A 20,000-nucleotide genomic window follows, 5' to 3' on the forward strand; every position below is an offset into this window, starting at 1 on the left:
TACCCAATGGATAATAAATACCCTAACTTTTATTATCCAATGGACAATAATAACTAGGGAACTTTTATAGTAAAATAATCAAGGAGTACTTTTAAGCATGTGACAAAAGCCCTATATTAAATATAGGTGTGGTACCAAGTACCCCAATTAAATAAAAAGACTAGGATTCTTTCTATTAAAATAATAATAAAGTACAAGTCAAATCAACTTTATTGGAAGGTTCCCTAGTCATATCGGTACTTTATTTGGTCAAAAGACTCTATTATCCAAGGGTCACTAACTTCCCTAACGGTTATTACCCAATGGTTAATAATTTCCCTTGCGGTTAATAACCATTGGACAAAAGAGTACAAGTACCTTTTATTTTAAAATATGAATTTTGAAAGACTACATGTACTTTCATAATAAAAAATTTATTATCCAATGGACAAAAATTACCCTTGTGGTTATTATCCAATGGATAATGGAGGGGTGGGAGAATCCCCAATAAACAAAGAATAAATGTACTTTGCACACCATTAAAATACTATATCCTTGTACTTATCAAAATATTTTAAAAGAAAGCCTATTGTCCAATGGATAAAAATTACCCTAACCATTATGGACCAATGGGTAAAAGCAAAAGGTTCAAAAGTTTCAAAAGGTCCAAAAGGTTCATCTAGTAACTAGGTAAGTCAGTTGCTTGGTTCCTCCAAGTAGTCGGTTGGAAACTAACTAAATTGGTCACGTAGGGTTTCTAGTCGAGAGTTTAACCAATGACCAAAAAAATCTAACTACGATGGAAATTAATAAGCAATCGTATAGCCACACAAGAGAAAAATAAGTAATTTAAATAAAATTCAAATATTTAACGAAATTTTTATTCACCAAAAATCAGGGTCGTTACAATACAGGACCAGATCTGGACTGCATGCTGGGAGGCATGTCTGACCAAGGTAGGGGTTGCTGAGGATTCACCCCTCTGGGTTGACAATGATCTGCCGAGCACCCTTTCTCAGAACATTCAAGAACCAGCAGGACATCCGGAGGACGACATCGAACAGCAAATTGAGGAATTTGCTAATGCTGAAGAAGACACACCCACAGGCGTGCACCCTGCTCAATCTCCTGCTCGGGCTTTGACCCTTGACCCCATAAACTTGGAAGAGAGTGTAGTTGAAGATGGTGCTGATACTGAGATCAACACTAACACTCCAGAGGTCCAGAATGTGGACTAAGCTGGTAAGTATATAAACTGTTGCCGGTCCTGCGTGACCATAAGCATATCTTGGCCCTGTGAGGCATCGGTACAATCAAATACTTTGTTTAACACAGGTACTCGGCCCTTCGTGGCATAACCTTATGTTTTGTTTCGGCTATCCTTGTGTTTGCATCTGTTCGGATGCAAATAGTTTTAATCTTTAAGTATTTCATACTTTGATCATTTAATCATATATATTGCCTGTTTGCATAAGTATTTCATACTTTTAGCAAATCTTACAAACATGATTATTTGTACTGAATCTAAGTTTCTCGTACTCAGATTCATTCTCTTCTCAGTGTCTCGTACTGTTTGTCCATACAAGTGTTTTCATACTTGAATTAAGTTTCACGTACTTTAAACAAGGCATACAAGTGTGCTCATACTTGTTTACGTACTTAGAAAATCACACAAGTGTTTCATACTTGTGTTTAGGTGTCACGTACTTAACTGTTTGAAAATCACACAAGTGTTTCATACTTGTGTTCGTTGTTAAGTTTCACGTACTTAGAACATCACACAAGTGTTTCGTACTTGCGTTCTCACAAGTGTTTCGTGCGTTGTGTATTAAGTTTCATGTACTTTTAAATGTATACCCTGCTCCCCAATATGAATGAGGGAAACTAATCTCGTAGTTCGTATTTAAAACAAATACCAAGATTCCAACAGTTATACTAAAAAAGTGACTTCATTCATAATCTGTAAAACTCAAGAGGGCGTATACGTACCCCGTCCAACGAGAACAACAAAACTTAGAACAAGAGAGTTTTATTCGTAACCCTCACACAATCACGATGTGCATAAAGAAAAATTTATTCATATAAAAAACTTTCTCAGATTATGGACATTCCAAGGTCTTGGCACTGGGTTCCCATCCAAGTCTGCCAATCTATAGGCCCCTATACCAACAACCTCGGTAACTCGATAGGGGCCTTCCCAATTGACCCCCAACTTGCCTTCATTGGCCACCTTGGTGTTGCCAAGCACTTTTCGTAGTACGAGGTCCCCAACACCAAACTCTCGAGGGTGAACATGCTTGTTATAGCTCTTCATCAGCTGCTCTTGGTAGGAAGCCAGATGGACCAATGCCCTTTCTCTCCTCTCCTCGGCGAGATCAAGCTCAATTTCAAGAGCCTTGTCATTACCTCCACTATCTACCAACGCGGTCCTATTGGTCGGCAGACCAACTTTCAGAGGTATAACAGCCTCTGTTCCATAGGCCAATGAATAGGGGGTCTCTCCCGTAAACCTCCTAGGCGTTGTTCGGTGAGCCCACAACACTAAGGGTAACTCGTCTGGCCACTTCCCTTTGGCTTTATCCAACCTCTTCTTGATCCCATCAAGGATAGTTTTATTAGACGCCTCCGCTTGCCCATTACTCTGAGGGTAGGCTGGGGTGGAATAATAATTTCGTATTCCATATTGAGCACAAAAAGCCTTGAATTTCTTCTGAAATTGGGATCCATTGTCTGTGATCAATGAGTAAGGGACCCCAAAGCGAGTGATGATGCTTTTCCACACGAACCTTTCTATCATAGGTTCAGTAATTTTGGCCAGTGGTTCTGCCTCAATCCACTTAGTAAAATAGTCAGTTGCCACAACCAGGAATTTTCGATTCCCAGTTGCTTTGTGTAGTGGACCCACGATGTCCATCCCCCATTGGGCAAACGGCCAGGGACTTGTCAAAGGCACCAGATCCTCAGCGGGTGTCCGAATCATTGGTGAGAATTTTTGACATTTCTCACAAATCTTCACATACACCTTTGCATCTTCTTGCATGTGTGGCCACCAGTAGCCTTGAGTAATTGCTCGGTGGGCAATGGATCTCCCTCCAGCATGGCTCCCACATGTTCCCTCGTGGATTTCATGGAGAAACTTTTGCACCATCTCGGGATGTACACATAGTAAATATGGGCCTGTAAAGGATTTCCTGTACAACTTACCCTCTGGAGATAGCCAAAACCTGGCAGATTTGACCCTTATCTTGTGGGCCTCCTTTTTGTCAGAAGGGAGTATCTCGTCTCGTAAGAACTCCATGATTGGATCCATCCAACTTGGTCCTTGGTTCACGTCCAAGACTAAGTCTTCACTCCTCCCAATGCTCGGCTTATTCAGATATTCGACTGACACCTTTCTTTTGAACTCGGTTGGTATAGCTGTAGCCAACCAAGCTAAAGAATCTGCATGAGCATTCTGTCCAGAACTAATCTGCTCAATATATACCCTCTCGAAGGTATCAAGCAAGTCCTTGGCTACCTGTACGTAAGCCAACATCTTTTCATTTCGAGTTTCATACTCGCCGGACAGCTGATTCACCACAAGCTGGGAATCACAATATACCCTAACCCGTTCTGCTTTAAGGGTTTTTGCACTCCTCAATCCAGCCAGGAGTGCCTCATATTCAGCTACATTATTCATTGCACTGAATTCAAGTCGAACAGATCGTTCAATCAGAATTCCTTGAAGAGGAAACAGGACTACCCCAATTCCAGAACCAGTATTACATGCTGATCCATCAACGAATAGCTTCCACTCCGTGGGATCCTGTTCGGCTGAAGGTTGATCTTTCATGAATGATGTCTTAGTCACCTGTTCCTTTCTCGTAGGAGGTAGGGGAGCCACAGTGGGTGAAAATTCTGCCACAAAATCAGCCAACACTTGGCCTTTGATTGCTGTGCGTGGCTGATATTCGAGATCATACTGGCTTAACTCCACGGACCAAGTTGAGATCCTTCCCGAAAAGTCTGCCTTTCGTAGCAACGATTTTAATGGAAACTCAATATAAACCACAACCTTATGGCTTTGGAAGTAGTGTGGCAATTTCCTTGTGGCTGTCCTAAGTGCCAGGACAAGTTTTTCTAAAGGCAAATATCTCGTCTCTGCATCCAACAATGTTTGCTAACATAATAAATAGGGATTTGTTCGGTCCCTAAATCCCTCAACAGGACTGCACTTACTGCATGCTCGGAAACAGCTAAGTACAGAATTAAAGACTCACCTGGCTGTGGAGTTGACAACAGTGGGGGCTCGGCCAGGTACTTCTTCAGGTCCTGGAAAGCTTGCTCACATTCTACTCCCCATTCAAATCCCTTGCTCTTTTTCAATAGCTGAAAAAAGGGTCTGCACTTGTCGCTTGACCTGCTGATGAATCTGTTAAGTGCCGCTACCATTCCAGTCAGCCTCTGGACTTCCTTGGTAGTTTTGGGACTCTGTAGTCTCTGCAAGGCATCAATCTGATCGGGATTTGCCTCTATCCCTCTCATGGTTACCAAATGGCCCAGGAACTTTCCTGAACCAACTTCAAACGCACACTTCGAGGCGTTGAGTTTTAGTTTATACTTCCTTAGGATTTCGAATACTTCTTTTAAATCAGTAATATGCCCTCCTTTTTTTCGACTCTTTACCACCATATCATCTATGTAAACTTCCAAAGTTTTCCCAATGAGCTTTTTGAACATAATGGTTGCAAGTCTTTGGTATGTAGCCCCAGCATTCTTCAGCCCAAACGGCATGACACTGTAGTAGTATAACCCTCGTGGTGTGATGAACGAAGTCTTCTCTTGATCAGGTTCAAACATAGCAATCTGATGATATCCTCGATATGCATCGAGAAAACTCATTCACTCGTAACCAGAGGTTGCATCAACCAATTGGTCAATCCTGGGCAAAGGAAAACTATCCTTAGGGCACGCTTTGTTTAGGTCTGTGAAGTCCACACAGACACGCCACTTCCCATTCTTCTTCTTTACCATGACAGTGTTGGATAACCACTCTGGGTAATAGACTTCTCGTATTGCTTTGGCCTCCAGTAAACGATCGACCTCCTCAATCACTGCATCTACATGCTGCACGGCTGCTCTTCGTTTTTTCTGAATGATTGGCTTGTGCTGAGGGTCAATGTTTAAATGATGACAGATCACATCTGCACCCACCCTGGGCATTTCCTCTGGCACCCATGCAAAAACATCAATATACTCCTTTAGAAATCTTATCGATTCAGCCTTTTCGTCTGCTGGTAGTGATTCCCCAATTAAAAAATATCTTTCAGGATCAGTCTCATTGATCTGAATCTTCTCCAGGCCTTCAACCATTTTTTCAGCCGGCCTTCTTCCAACATCCTCGATGGTTGGTTGATCAGGTATTTCTAATGTATGAACAGGGTGGACCTTTGGGGCAGTTTTGATAATGGAAATCAAACACTATTGTGCCACCTTCTGGTTGCCTTTAAGTATCTCAATCCCATTTGAACCTGGGAATTTCACCATCTGGTGATAAGTCGAGGAGACTGCTCTCATCTTGTGCAACCATGTCCTCCCTATAATCGCGTTATAGGAAGAAGGAACATCGAACACTAGGAAATCTGTTCTCAACACCATTGACCCAGCCCGAACAGGTAACGTTACCTTCCCTAGGGGCCAAACTGCTCCTGCACCGAACCCAATGAGAGGTGTTGTAGACTGTTCTAAGTCTGTTTGGGCCAGCCCCAGCTTCTTGAATGCATCATAGTACAATACCTCTGTACAACTCCCCGAGTCCACTAGAATTCTCTCGATGTCATACTCTCCAACTCGTAGGGTTACGACCAATGCATCGTTGTGGGGTATTTGGACCTCCCCCAAGTCATCGTCAGTGAATGCTATTCTCTCGTTGCACACATCATTCTCTCGTCCTCTCTTATTTCCCAAACGCATCACATGCTGATCGTGTCTGACTTGCCTTTGCAACAGCCTCACCTCATTCCTCGTATAAGGTGTAGCCAACCCATGTATCATATGGATCACACCTTTAGGGTTTTGTTCGTAACCCAGTTCCATAGCTTTCCCTTTTTCCTTTGGATCCTCTTGGATAAATTCCTTGAGATAGCCCCGAGAGACCAAATCATCAAGGTGCCTTTTGTACATTTCACAATCCTCGGTCATGTGGCCCCAATCTTTGTGGTAACTACAGTGCTGATTCGTAGCACGTTTTGCATCCTTGTCTCTGCCTAGACTTGGGGGCCACTTGAAATATGGCTGATTCTTTATTCGATAAAGAATCCTGTATATTGGTTCCTTCCAAACCGTAATGATAGAAAAGAAAGCTTTTGGGTCAGGAGCTTGCTTATCTTTGTACGGCTCTTCTTAGCCTGCCCATATTCCCTTCTCTCTCTATAAGTCTTGGGCTCTGGCTTATCCACCTTTTTGGCAGGTGCTGTTGGCTGTTCGGCAACCGTTCTGCCATCCTCACGGAGTATGTCATCCTCCATTCTGGCATGTTGCTCAATCCGTTCCATTAATTTAGCCAAGGTGGCTACCGGATGTTTATTCAATGAGCGGCGCAGCTCTCCCCGAACAGGCAAACCAGTCTTGAAGGTTACAATTGCGTACTCCTCACTGCAACTTTCAATCTCGTTGAAAGTCTCCCAGTACTTCTTTGCATAATCCCTGATCTGCTCGTTCTCCTCCTGTTTCATGGTGGAAAGACTCTCAAAGGTCTTAGGGGCCTTTCTGCTAGTTAGGAACCGAGCAGTGAATTCCTCGGCCAACTGCCTCCATCCTCGTATGGATCGCGGGCCTAGTTTATGAAACCAGGATAAAGCCACCTTGCCAAGACTGGAGGGAAACATCTTGCACAAGATGGAATCATCCCCTTCATGCATAAACATAGCCTGTTGATAATGCTGTATGTGAGCCACGGGATCCATATTTGTCTCGTAAAGTACGAACGCACCATGCTTCACTCTGCTCGGCAACCTCGCTTCTTGTAGCCTCTTTGTAAAGGGGGAGGCAGCAATATTACTCAGGGCCTTGCGTGCTCCTTCTCGTGCAGTCACTGTCCCATCCTCTTGCTCTTTTGACTTGTGGGCCGAAGCTTTGACCCAATCAGCATCAGGTCTCTCGTACCTATCTCGATGATGTTTTCTTGTTTCCTCTTCCTCGGGAGTAGAACTTCGGTCTCTGCTCCTCCTTTTTCGTGAAGAAGCCCTTCTCTCAGGTGTTCGGCTTCTACTTCTTCTTCCCCTTTTTCATGGAGAAGCCTCGTGATGCCCTATAACAGGACTTCTGCTCCTTCTTCTACGTGAATGAGTCTGCTTATGAACCACCAGAGCCCGTCCGTCTCTCTGGGAATTCCTTCGACAGAGTCCAGAATCTTCTGGGTGCTCTCGTACCTGCTGCAGCTCCGTATCTCGTACTCTCGTTTTCTAATTAAACAAGCATACTCCTCGATTTCTCTTCTCTTTTTATCAAGGACATCATCATCATTGTGTATACTCTTCGAACGAGTAATTGACTCCTCTCTTCGATGAGACCTACTCCTTCTTGTGGAGCCAGTAGCTGTTTTGTCTCCTTTTTCTTTGGAGTTATCTCTATCATGTCTTCCAGTGGGCTTTCTCGGAGCGCCTGGTGGGGATTTATCCTTTCCCCCACCCAACTGGTCCTTTGGACTAAACAGAGTGACTGGATTTTCTTCCGTCATGATTACTTTTTCAGAAAAGTTTGTTCTTTCCCACAGACGGCGCCAATTGTAGGGGGATGAAAACAATTGATGCTTTTTGATCAACTGGTTTGCAACGGCTTTCTCGTGCCTCTTCACCGGAACCCTAATTCGTCGTCGAAACCCTAATCTGCAAAATAGACAGGGGGTGAGCGCACCTCTGCCTCTCGTGGCAAAAGCCCTCCGATGCCAAAGTTAGTATCACGTACTAGCAGTTAAACCCTAATTATCAGTAGGAAAGCAAGAATGCAAAGTATTGCGTACCTTTTACCTCTAGGTTTACCTCTTATTTATAGATTTGCGTATGCTTGCTGGCCAAGCATCCGTGTTGCCCTAGGATTCCTAACTCATATAGGAATCCCAGGATATCAAGGATTCTCGTTTCCTTTATTAGTTCATTACCTTAATCCTTGTAGGACTCTTTTCCATAACAAGCCGAACATCCCATACTCATTGGGTATCTTTATCAGATCCTATATTCTCGGGATCTTATTCCTTAACGGAATACTATTGTTTCTGGACTCTTCCAGAATGTTCCTTATGCTCCAATACTTGACTGAAGTTCTTTCTTTTGTTCGGCCATCTCGTTGCCGAACAGACGGCTTGGACCATTGACTTCTCATGTCACTGGTCCATCTTGCCGAACATTTGTTTAGCATGATGATTGTCCTGCCTATATTCAAACTATGGTCCCACATACCATTTGCATTGCTTTTTAACCCGTGATCCCTCATATCACGTGCTTGGTTCTTTGCTTCATCTGTTCGGCTGTTTATAACCGAACAGTCTGCTTTGGACCATCTATTTCACATGTAACTTGGCCCTTAGTTTGCCGAACAGACTGCATGGATCAATGACTTCTCATATCATTGGTCCATATTGCTGTTCACTATATTGCCCGGCGGTAAGTCCTGTCATACTTACCACGTGCTCCCGAATATCACGTGTTCGGCAACTAAATGTATGGGTTCGGGAATACCTCCCTACAACACACAAGTGCATAATCCTAGAATCATGCATGCTATTGATTAAAATGTTAAGCCCCAATAAGGATTATTAAACCATATTAGTGCATGATAAGTGCAAAACCTGAAATTATATCACATGCTAATGAATGAATATTGCCCTAGCTTTGAATTTAGCCAAGAATTAAGAAAACTATTGAATCAATCCTGGTTAGGGCTTCTTCGAATATGGCTTCATTCTTGTCCGAGTAGGGAGTAGAAAAACGAAGTCATTAATAAGGATCAAGGAGTACCCAATAGCTATTAGGAAAAATAGAGAAAAATGACACATAGAAAACGATTGAGAAGAGACAGGTGCATAGAAAAAGAATTTAGAGAGATACGATTGAGAAAAATGAACTAACCTGAAATGAACAAAAGTCTAGAATCACAACAGATCCATCCAAACCAGTTCGCACAACAATGATTGAGAAAATTTCAAAGGCGTTTGTGAGGATCCAAGGTTTTTCGCCCAATATTTCAGAAAACGAATGACTTCATCAGCTAAGTCTGTCGATCCCTGGTCTTCAAGCCCTCCGCCAGTGACGAAAACCTCAACGGCACAAGTGGCTTCGGAGGATTCGTCGAGAAGGTCGGTTCCAGCATTCAAAACTCGAGAATCGGAAGCCCCATCCCCTGGTGGAGGGTTCGAAAATTTCAGAGGTGTCCAAGGGTTTCCGCCCAATATATTTAGGTCGAAACGCTGTAGTCTGTAGACGAGGTTTAAATGAAAATGCTATAAATTCCTTCCGTGTTTTTGAAACGCTGTTGTTGGTCCTTGTAGTTTAAGGAATGCTATTGTTGGTCCTTTATTATAGCATTCTTAAAAGAACGCTATTGAATTATGCTATTAAAAGTGATATGTGTTGTAGTGTGATTGGTTTGGCAAACGGTTAGTGAACTGTCTAAGTTGTGCTATAAAAACCAGCAGTCGTGATGATTTATTCTTCATTCCATAATCAGTTTTCAAATTGTGATGGCGAACAACGAGCAAATTTCAGAGTTGTGCCAGGAGCTGCAAAGCCTAAAGGCGGCCATTGATAGGCTGTCTTCAAAAATGGAGACCATGGCGGAATCAATTTCTGTCATGGAGAATACGGTCCGCATGGTGCTGATAGCCAACTGGGACCAGTTGGAGGCTTTTCGAGGGCAACCGGCTTCGCCAATTCCTTCCCTTCCGAGGGAGGGAGGTAGTAGTTAGGTTGCAACTTTGTAGGTTTTACCCACAAAGTTTTTATGTAAAAATTTATCCATACCCCTTGGGGTGTGGATTTATTAATAAAATTTTGAATAATTTTATTCTTCTGCTTGCTTTTTTCAATATCATGCGTATAGGAAAATTGAACAATCGTCCCTCGTGGGGAGTTTTATTGGCCACATGGGCTAACAAAGAGAACACATGGTCCTAATGAAAACAACTTTGTTGCTAAAGTTTTATTGAAAACAAAAAGTCTCCTAAAAACAGGTATAAATTTCCTAAAAACAGAAATAAACTTCCATTGCAAGTACCTACTTGTAATACTTCTTGAGATGCTCAGTGTTCCATGAATTTGGCAGCTCTTTTCCCCTTAAGATTGCAAGCCTGTATGCACCAGCCTTGACATGATGCAAGACCTGATAGGGTCCTTCCCAATTTGGGCCAAGCTTGCCCACCTTCTTTCCAGTTGGGTTAACTTTCCTTAGGACTAGGTCACCAGTTTGAAAATCTCTTGGCCTAACCTGGGCTTCATGGTACTTGACCATTCTTTGCTGGTACACGGCTATTTTGGCAATTGCTATTTCTCTTGTTTCTTCCAAGAGATCTAGCTCAGCCCTGAGATCTTCCTGGTTTTCTTGGTGATCTGTGCTTGCGGTCCTGTAATTGAGGAGTTCAATTTCAATGGAAACTACTGCTTCAGCCCCAAATGCAAGGGAGTATGGAGTTTTTCCAGTTGCAGTTCGAGGTGTTATCCGATATGCCCATAGCACATTATAAAGCTCATCTGGCCAAGCTCCTTTGGCCTCTCGCAGCCTCTTCTTAATCCCCTTTTTGATGGTTCGATTCGTGACTTCCACTTGCCCATTAGCTTTCGGGTGAGCTTTAGACGCATAATGTACATGTATTCCCTTGGAAATACAGTATGCTTTGAACTGAGCATTGTCAAATTGCTTTCCTCGGTCTGTGACTATAACTCGTGGTAATCCAAATCGGCTAATAATTAACTTCCATAAGAAGTCAATTGTAAACACTGCTGTGATTGTGGCCAGTGCCTTAGCTTCGACCCACTTCGTAAAGTAATCTACAGCTATAATGGCATGCTGGACCTGGCTTGCTGCCATAGGAAGTGGGCCAATCAAGTCTACTTCCCATTGGGTGAATGGCCAAGGTCCTTTCATTGGAGTTAAGACCGTGGGTGATCCATGAATGATATTTGCAAAGCGTTGGCACTACTCACATTTTTGGACCATAGAGTTGCATTCCTTTTGCATGCTTGGCCAGTAGTATCCTAATCTAAGGAGTTTGTAGGCTAGCATGTGGGAACTTCTTCCATAGCCCGTCCAGATTCTGCCATGGTCAGACGTCCAAGATATGGTAATGAGAAGCTCCTTCTGTATAGCACATCTCCCATCATCAAGTATTTTGTAGCTCTGATCTTGAGCTGCCTAGCTTTGACCTTATCGTCTGGTAGTGTCTCGTTTGTTTTGTAGTCAACTATGTGACCTATCCATGAGTTGCTGTAGTCAATAGCTTGTACCTGCACGTCCGGGGCAAAGATACTTGGTAACTCCAAATATCATACCGGTGTATTCCGTGGAATAGCGTCTTCTTTGGCCGTGGCTAGCTTCGCCAAATGATCAGCTTCAATGTTCTCCTCCCTTGGGATTCTGACAATGTTAAATCTTTGCAGCTTTGCAACTTGAGTCTTCACTTTATCCAAGTACTTTTGCATTACCTCTTCTTTCACAGTATATTCTCCTAGGACTTGTCGTACTACCAACTGTGAATCACTTTTGGCTAACACGTGGTTAGCACCAATGGCCTTGGCTAGCTCCAATCCAACCACAAGAGCTTCGTATTCAGCCTCGTTGTTGGTTGCTTTGAACTCTAATCTAAGCGTGTAGCTCAGGCATTGTCCTTTTGGAGATGTTAAAATTAATCTAGCTCCTCTTGTTTCTCTGGTTGTCTATCCATCAACTTGAAAGATCGAAGGTTTAGGTTCTTCTTTAGGGAGCTCTTCTGGTTCTGGATATGTGTATTCTACGAGAAAATCTGCAAGCACGTGCGCTTTGATGGCAATCCGAGGTTTGTACTCTATATCGAACTCACCAAGCTCTATTGACCATTGAATTAACCGGCCTGATGTCTCTGGGCAATGGAGAATTCTTCGAAGTGGTTGCTCTGTCAGTACTTTGATAGAGTGAGCCTGAAAATATGGCCGTAGCCTCTTGGCTGCTATCACCATTGCAATGGCTATCTTTTTAGCTCTGGGATACCTCAGCTCGGCTCCTCGCAACGCTCTGCTAGTTTAGTACACCAAGAGCTGCTTCCCTTGCTCCTCCCTTATCAAAACTGCGCTAACAGCATGGGGGGAGACAATAAGGTACAAGAATAGGTCTTTTCCATCTTGGGTTCTGCTAAGTAATGGTGGGGATGTCAAATACCCCTTCAGTTGATTGAAAGCTATTTCCTCTGTGGTAGTCCACTCAAACGCCTTTTTCAAAACCTTCAAGGATGTTTGACACTTATTAGTCGCTCGTGAGATAAATATGCTTAATGCTGCGACGCGCCCCATTAGCTTCTGGACCTCTTTGATGTTTCGAGGTGAGCACATGGTGAGGATGGCCTGGATCTTTTTAGGGTTTGCTTCAATGCCCCTTTGGGACACCATGAAGCCTAAAAACTTCCCTGATCTCCTTTGTGCATTTGGATTTGATTATATCCTAAAAATACATCCATGAAGCTGAGGAGCTCGTGCCCAGTAGTAGAGATACCAAGGAGTCAATCCTTGGCAAAGGAAAGCTATCCTTTGGACATGCTTTATTGAGGTCAATGAAGTCTACACACATCCTCCACTTGCCATTGGATTTTTTTACCATAACCACGTTGGCTAGCCAATCGGGGTAGAGAACTTCGCGGATGGATCTTGCTTGTACGAGTTTGTCTACCTCGTTGGCTGCAACTTCATTTCGTTCTGGAGCAAAGGTCTTCTTCTTTTGCTTAACTGGGCGCATTGTGGGATCCACGTTCAGTTTGTGGGAGGTCTATCCCTGGGATATCGTCGTGGGACCATGCAAAGACATCTTTGTTCTTTCTTAGGAATTATAGTAGCTCTGTTCTTGCTACCGTGCTCAATCCTATTCCCATCCTTACTATCTTGCCCGGCTGCCCTGGTTCTAGGAGCTCTTCCATGAGCTCTTCCACGGGCTCTCCATGTTGGAGCTTCTCCTCATCTCATGTGTTGAGGCTCTCTACATTCATGGTGATGTTAGCTCCTCTGAGTGAGGTGACGTAACACTCTCGTGCTGCTTTTTGATCTCCTCTGACGCAAGGAACTCCCTCTGGTGTTGGGAACTTGATCAACAAATGATATGTGGAGATTATTGCCCCGATCTTATTCAGAGTTGCTCTCCCCAGTATTGCATTGTATGCTGAGGGACAGTCGACTACTATGAAGTCTATTATTTGTGTGATCTGACTTCCCTCTCCTCTTATAGTAATTGGTAGGGCTATTTGACAAGCTGGATAAACGAGCGTACCTGCAAATCCAACTAATGGTGATGTCATAGGCCTTAACCTTTCTCGTCCAATTTTTAGTTGGTCATATGCATGGAGGTAGAGGATGTCAGCTGAGCTTCCACTATCTATTAATACCTTTCTCGTAAGGTAGTTTGCCACGACAATGGTGATAATGAGAGAGTCATCATGAGGGATTTGAACTCCCTTGATGTCCTCTTCTGAGAAAATAATGGGTATTTCCTCCTTTTTTTGGAATTTGCTTGGGCGGCCAACCGTGTTGACCTCCAAATGTTCTTCTGTTCTCAGTTTCCTTAGGTGAGCTTTTCTGGCATTGCTAGACTCTACACCTCCAACAAATCCTCCGTGAATGACCTTGATCTCTCCAACGGGACCTGACTGGGGCATCGTGCCATCTCTACCTTGTTTGCTTGTATCTTCCCTCCTGGATTGTTTCTGATACTTCTTCGTTACAAAACGTTGAAGTCTCTCTCTTTGGATCAAATCCTCGATCTGCTGCTTTAGGTCAATGCATTCATCTGTGTTATGACCATGGTCTTTGTGGAACCGATAGTATTTATCCTTAGCTCTCCTATTAGGATCAGTCCTTAACTTTTCGAGCCACTTGAGGTCTGGATCATCCTGTAGGTTGCTAAGGATTTGCTCTGCCACATCTATGAGTAGAGTGAACTGCTTGTATCGGCCTTGGGGCGGTCCTCCTGCTCCTCCCCGCTTTGGGGATGATCTTGAATCCACCTTTTTTTTCTTTGGTTCACCTCTCATCTTACGGGTTGATTCTCTTCTCTTCTTATCAGGTGGAGGAAATTTGCCAACCTGTGATGGTCCTGCTTGGGGATCAAAGCCATCACGTGTACCTCTTGCGTAGACAACTTCCTCTGCATTCATGTGTTTCTGAGCTTTGAGCATAAGCTCTGCCAGAGTTTTGGGTGGTTCTTGAGACAAGAGGTATAGAAACTGTCCAAAGTACAGTCCGGCTATATATGCAGTTATGCTTACACTATCGTCGGCTTCATCTATCTGAACCACCTCTTTGTTGAACCTGGTGGTGTATTCTCTTAGTGACTCCCATCTCTCTTGTTTTACTGGTAGGAGATGTGTTGCTAGTTTGCTGTAGCGTTGGCCAGCAATGAAGTAGCTTACAAAGCTTGTGCTAAGCTCTTTGAAGCTACGTATACTCCCAGGAGGGAGTTTATTAAACCACGCTCGGGCACTCCCCTTGAGAGTTACTGGGAATGCCCTGCACATGACTTCGTCTAGTATTGCTTGCAAATGCATCAGAGATTTGTACGTTTCCAAATGATCCAATCGGTCCGTGGAGCCATTGAACGTTTCCAACTGGGGCATTTTAAATTTCCTTGGAAGAGGAAGCCCCATGACTTCAGGTGTAAAAGGTGAATCTGTATTATGCACCAACTCTAGGCGAATCTAACTTTTACTCCCCAGGTCCGTATTTTTTGTAGTGCTGAGCTCTTTAGGTCTATCCTACTTATCAATAACCATTGTGATAATATTTCGACAGTAAATACTGCCCCTAATTTCTTTCACAATCCATCAACCATACTCAATATATTTCTTAGTGTCTAGATTGTCCCTTATAAAGAAGTTCACATCAGAAAAATAATGTCTCAAAGGTATAAAGTCAACAAACAAGTATCAGTCTTTAACTTTGATATCACGTGTCTATCGGTATTCAATTCCATTGAAATATAACAATCTATTTCCCATATCTTGTATAAGAGTTTCTATTTCGGATATTCGACGTGAAGTTGCGGTGGCTAGTCACCCTTCCAACCGAATATCCAAAGGTAGATTGTCAAAGTTTAATAAAAACATGTTTCATTTATGTCATATACATTCATCTTTACTGCTCAATACTTCACTCGAAATAAAATTTCCACATGCATCATGAATTAGAGCTTAACAATTCACTTAGAACATTACGTGTTCATCTCTATGTAATAATTTTTCATATTTCCCATTCTCATACCAAATGCCCTCAAGGTATGTCACCAATTAAATCAACATGTTAAAGAGATCAAGTAATATATCTACGAGCTTAGTAGAAAAACTGTAACGCCCCGAATTTTGAGAACGTTAGATAAATATTTTTATTGAAAACTTAAATAGAGTCTGGCTCATTATTACAACATAATTCTCACAAGAGTACATTTATTCAACAAAGGGAGGGAAACTAGGGTTCCTATCTACTGCTCTACCTGCTCCTCTTTCCTAGCCAGCTCCTTGGCTCCGAAAGCCTCCAAGGTATAGAGCTCACCAAGCTCATCTGCAAAGTCTGACACATTATACCGGTGTTGCCCCCAGTATAATATGTCAAGGTTACAATAGTAACACCGTGAGCTACAAAAGCTCATAAGAAGAATCCCACACCCGGTAACCCATAATTTCTAATAACAGGACATAGTAGCAGCATACTATAGCAGGTAAATAATCCGCGTTAACATGTCAATAACACATGTGCATTCAACAATTTCCAATTCAGAGATTAACAATAACACATGCACATTCACAATTTAACTGGCGTCAGTGTCCGGGTAATCAGAGTTTCTACTACGCAACATTTTTGTAGACCGTGTCATCATTTTCGCTTTTCATTTTCCAAATCAACATTTCCAAAATCGTTTTTACACACCCAATCTCGACTCGGCCGTTCCGGGCTCCCGAGTATTCTCACAATGGTTTCGTCGTCCCGGGTTCCCATTGGCAAACAATTTGCATTGTCTTCTCTCCGCGGATAACCAAGCCACACACCCAACCTCGGTTCCTTCATTCCAGGCTCCCGAGTATCCTCACAATGGTTCTACCGACCCGGGTTCCCATAGGCGTGCACACACACACACACAATGGGCTACTAAGTCTGGCCACATTGTTGTTTAAAAAATATTTCCTTTTTAAAACACTTGTTTTCATTATCAACACCAAAATCGTTTTTACACACACAACCTTGGTTCCGCCATTCCGGGCTTCCGAGTATGCTCACTATGGTTCCGCTGTCCCGGGTTCCCATTGGTGCACACGCACACACACACAATGGGGCCAAAATCGTTTTTACACACCCAACCTCGGTTCTGCTATTCCGGTCTCCCGAGTATCCTCACAATGGTTCCGCTGTTCCGGGTTCCCATTGGGACACAATTTGCATTGGCTCCTCTCCGCGGATAACCAAGTCACGCACCCAAACTCGGTTCCGCCGTTTCGGGCTACTGAGTATCCCCACAATGGTTCTGCCGTCCCGGGTTCCCATAGGCACGCATGCATACACACACACACACAATGGGCTACTAAGTCTGGCTACATTGTTGTTTAAAAAACATTTCCTTTTTAAAACACTTCCTTTCACTGTCAACACCAAAATCGTTTTTACACATCCAACCTTGGTTCCGCCATTCCAGGCTTTCGAGTATCCTCACAATGGTTCCGCCATCCCGAGTTTCAGTTGGCACATACACACAATGGGGCCAAAATCATTTTTACACACCCAACCTCGGTTCTGCCGTTCCGGTCTCCTGAGTATCCTAACAATGGTTCCGCAGTCCCGGGTTCCCATTGACACACAATTTGCAATGGCTCCTCTCCTTGGATAACCAAGTCACGCACCCAACCTTGGTTCCGCCGTCCCGAGTTCCCATAGGCGCGCGCACGCGCACACACACACAATGGGCTACTAAGTCTGGCCACATTGTGGTTTAAAAAACATTTCCTTTTTAAAACACTTCCCTTCATTATCAACACCAAAATCGTTTTTACACATCCAACCTTGGTTCCGCCGTTCCGGTCTTTCGAGTATCCACACAATGGTTCCGCCATCTCGGGTTCCCATTGGCACATACACACAATGGGGCCAAAATCATTTTTACACACCCAACCTTGGTTCCGCCGTTTTGGTCTCCTGAGTATCCTCACAATGGTTCCGCCGTCCCGGGTTCCCATTGGCACGCGCACACACACACACAATGGGCTACTAAGTCTGGCCACATTGTTGTTTAAAAAACATTTCCTTTTTAAAACACGTCTTTTCATTATCAACACCAAAATTGTTTTTACACACCCAAGCTTGGTTCCGTCTTTCCGGGCTTCTGAGTATCCTCACAGTGGTTCCGCCGTCCCGGGTTCCCATTGGCGCGCGCGCACACACACACTATGGGGCCAAAATCGTTTTTACACACCCAACCTCGGTTCCGCCATTCCGGTCTCCCGAGTATCCTCACAATGTTTCCGCTGTTTCGGGTTCCCATTGGCACACAATTTGCATTGGCTCCTCTCCGCAGATAACCAAGTCACGCACCCAACCTCGGTTCAGCCGTTTTGGGCTCCTGAGTATCCTCACAATGGTTCTGCTGTCCCGGGTTCCCATAGGGGCGCGCGCATACACACACACACACAATGGGCTACTAAGTCTGGCCACATTGTGGTTTAAAAAACATTTCCTTTTTAAAACACTTCCTTTCATTGTCAACACCAAAATCGTTTTCACACATCCAACGTTGGCTCCGCCATTCTGGGCTTTCGAGTATCCACACAATGGTTCCGCCATCTCGGGTTCCCATTGGCACATACACTTAATGGGGCCCAAATCATTTTCACACACCCAACCTCGGTTCCGCCGTTCTGGTCTCCTGAGTATCCTCACAATGGTTCCGTCGTCCCGGGTTCCCATAGGTGCACACACACAAACACACAATGGGCTACTAAGTCTGGCCACATTGTTGTTTAAAAAACATTTCCTTTTTAAAACACGTCTTTTCATTATCAACACCAAAATTGTTTTTACACACCCAACCTTGGTTCCGTCTTTCAGGGCTTCCGAGTATCCTCACAGTGGTTCCGCCGTCCCGGGTTACCATTGGCGCGCACACACACACACACACAATGGGGCCAAAATCGTTTTTACACACCCAACCTCGGTTTCGCCATTCCGGACTCCCGAGTATCCTCACAATGGTTCCGCTTTTTCGGGTTCCCATTGGCACACAATTTGCATCGGCTCCTCTCCGCAGATAACCAAGTCACGCACCCAACCTCGGTTCTGCTGTTTTGGGCTCCTGAGTATCCTCACAATGGTTCTGCTGTCCCGGGTTCCCATAGGCGCGCGCGCATACACACACACACACAATGGGCTACTAAGTCTTGCCACATTGTGGTTTAAAAAACATTTCCTTTTTAAAACACTTCCTTTCATTGTCAACACCAAAATCGTTTTTACACATCCAACCTTGGTTCCGCCATTCCGAGCTTTCGCGTATCCACACAATGGTTCCGCCATCTCGAGTTCCCATTGGGACATACACACAATGGGGCCAAAATCATTTTTACACACCCAACCTCGGTTCCGCCGTTTTGGTCTCCTGAGTATCCTAACAATGGTTCCGCCGTCCCGGGTTCCCATTGGCACACAATTTGCATTGTCTTCTCTCTGCGGTTAACCAAGCCACACACCCAAACTCGGTTCCTTGCTTCCGGGCTCCCGAGTATCCTCACAATGGTTCTGTCGTCCCGGGTTACCATAAGCGCGCGCACACACACACATAATGGGCTACTAAGTCTGGCCACATTGTTGTTTAAAAAACAATTCCTTTTTAAAACACTTCCTTTCATTGTCAACACCAAAATCGTTTTTACACATCCAACTTTGGTTCCGCCATTCCGGGCTTTCGAGTATCCACACAATGGTTCCGCCATCTCGGGTTCCCATTGGCACATACACACAATGGGGCAAAAATCGTTTTTACACACCCAACCTCGATTCGGCCGTTCTGGTCTCCTGAGTATCCTCACAATGGTTCCGCCGTCCCTGGTTCCCATAGGCGTGCACACACACACACACAATGGGCTACTAAGTCTGGCAACATGTTGTTTAAAAAACATTTCCTTTTTAAAACACGTCTTTTCATTATCAACCCCAAAATTGTTTTTACACACCCAACCTTGGTTCCGTCATTCCGTGCTTCCGAGTATCTTCACAATGGTTTCGTCGTTCCAGGTTCCCATTGGCGCGCACACACACACACACAATGGGGCCAAAATCATTTTTACACACCCAACCTCGGTTCCGCCATTCCGGCCTCCCGAGTATCCTCACAATGGTTCTGCTGTTCCGGGTTCCCATTGGCACACAATTTGCATTGGTTCCTCTCCGCGGATAACCAAGTCACGCACCCAACCTCGGTTCTGCCGTTTTGGGCTCCTGAGTATCCTCACAATGGTTATGCTGTCCCAGGTTCCCATAGGCGCACGCGCACGTGCATACACACACACACACAATGGGCTACTAAGTCTGGCAACATTGTGGTTTAAAAAACATTTCCTTTTTAAAACACTTCCTTTCATTGTCAACACCAAACTCGTTTTTACACATCCAACCTTGGTTCCGCCATTCCGGGCTTTCGAGTGTCCTCACAATGGTTCCGCCATCCCGGGTTTCCATTGGCACATACACACAATGGGGCCAAAATCGTTTTTACACACCCAACCTCGGTTCCGGCGTTCCGGTCTCCTGAGTATCCTCACAATGGTTCCGCAGTCCCGAGTT

General features: G+C 44.2%; 2 protein-coding genes and 1 long non-coding RNA gene across 6 annotated transcripts in view; all 3 read right to left on the reverse strand.

Moving 5' to 3' along the window:
* The window catches only part of LOC131308112 (uncharacterized), a 28,109-nt gene extending 18,555 nt beyond the window's left edge, over window positions 1-9,554 (reverse strand). The window contains exon 1 of one of the 4 annotated variants that reach the window (XR_009194311.1): window positions 9,084-9,553. This is a non-coding gene — a long non-coding RNA (uncharacterized LOC131308112). Of the gene's footprint in view, window positions 1-9,083 lie in introns of all 4 variants that reach the window. The other 3 variants (XR_009194313.1, XR_009194310.1, XR_009194312.1) reach the window with 3 other exon arrangements.
* A 971-nt stretch (window positions 9,555-10,525) lies between these two features.
* On the reverse strand, window positions 10,526-11,037 carry LOC131308527 (uncharacterized). The gene is made up of 2 exons (XM_058335465.1): window positions 10,609-11,037; window positions 10,526-10,573 (listed from the first exon to the last, which is right to left on the reverse strand). The coding sequence occupies exons 1-2, from the start codon at window positions 11,035-11,037 to the stop codon at window positions 10,526-10,528; spliced, it is 477 nt and encodes a 158-aa protein (XP_058191448.1).
* A 2,113-nt stretch (window positions 11,038-13,150) lies between these two features.
* On the reverse strand, window positions 13,151-14,827 carry LOC131308528 (uncharacterized). Its single transcript, XM_058335466.1, has one exon. It carries the CDS (start codon window positions 14,825-14,827, stop codon window positions 13,151-13,153), a length of 1,677 nt encoding a protein of 558 aa, XP_058191449.1.
* Window positions 14,828-20,000: the final 5,173 nt, after the last annotated feature.

Source organism: Rhododendron vialii, chromosome 11a (genome assembly GCF_030253575.1).
Source record: "Rhododendron vialii isolate Sample 1 chromosome 11a, ASM3025357v1".
NCBI classification, from domain to species: Eukaryota; Viridiplantae; Streptophyta; class Magnoliopsida; order Ericales; family Ericaceae; genus Rhododendron; species Rhododendron vialii.

Bases quoted from the DNA above. Each gene is read 5' to 3' on its own strand.
- LOC131308527 (XM_058335465.1), bottom strand. From the start codon at position 11,037: ATGGCAGCAAGCCAGGTCCAGCATGCCATTATAGCTGTAGATTACTTT. The intron at 10,574-10,608 runs GTAGTTTCCATT...CCTCAATTACAG, and splicing joins TTGCATTTGGGGCTGAAGCA to GACCGCAAGCACAGATCACC.
- LOC131308528 (XM_058335466.1), bottom strand. From the start codon at position 14,827: ATGGGGCTTCCTCTTCCAAGGAAATTTAAAATGCCCCAGTTGGAAACG.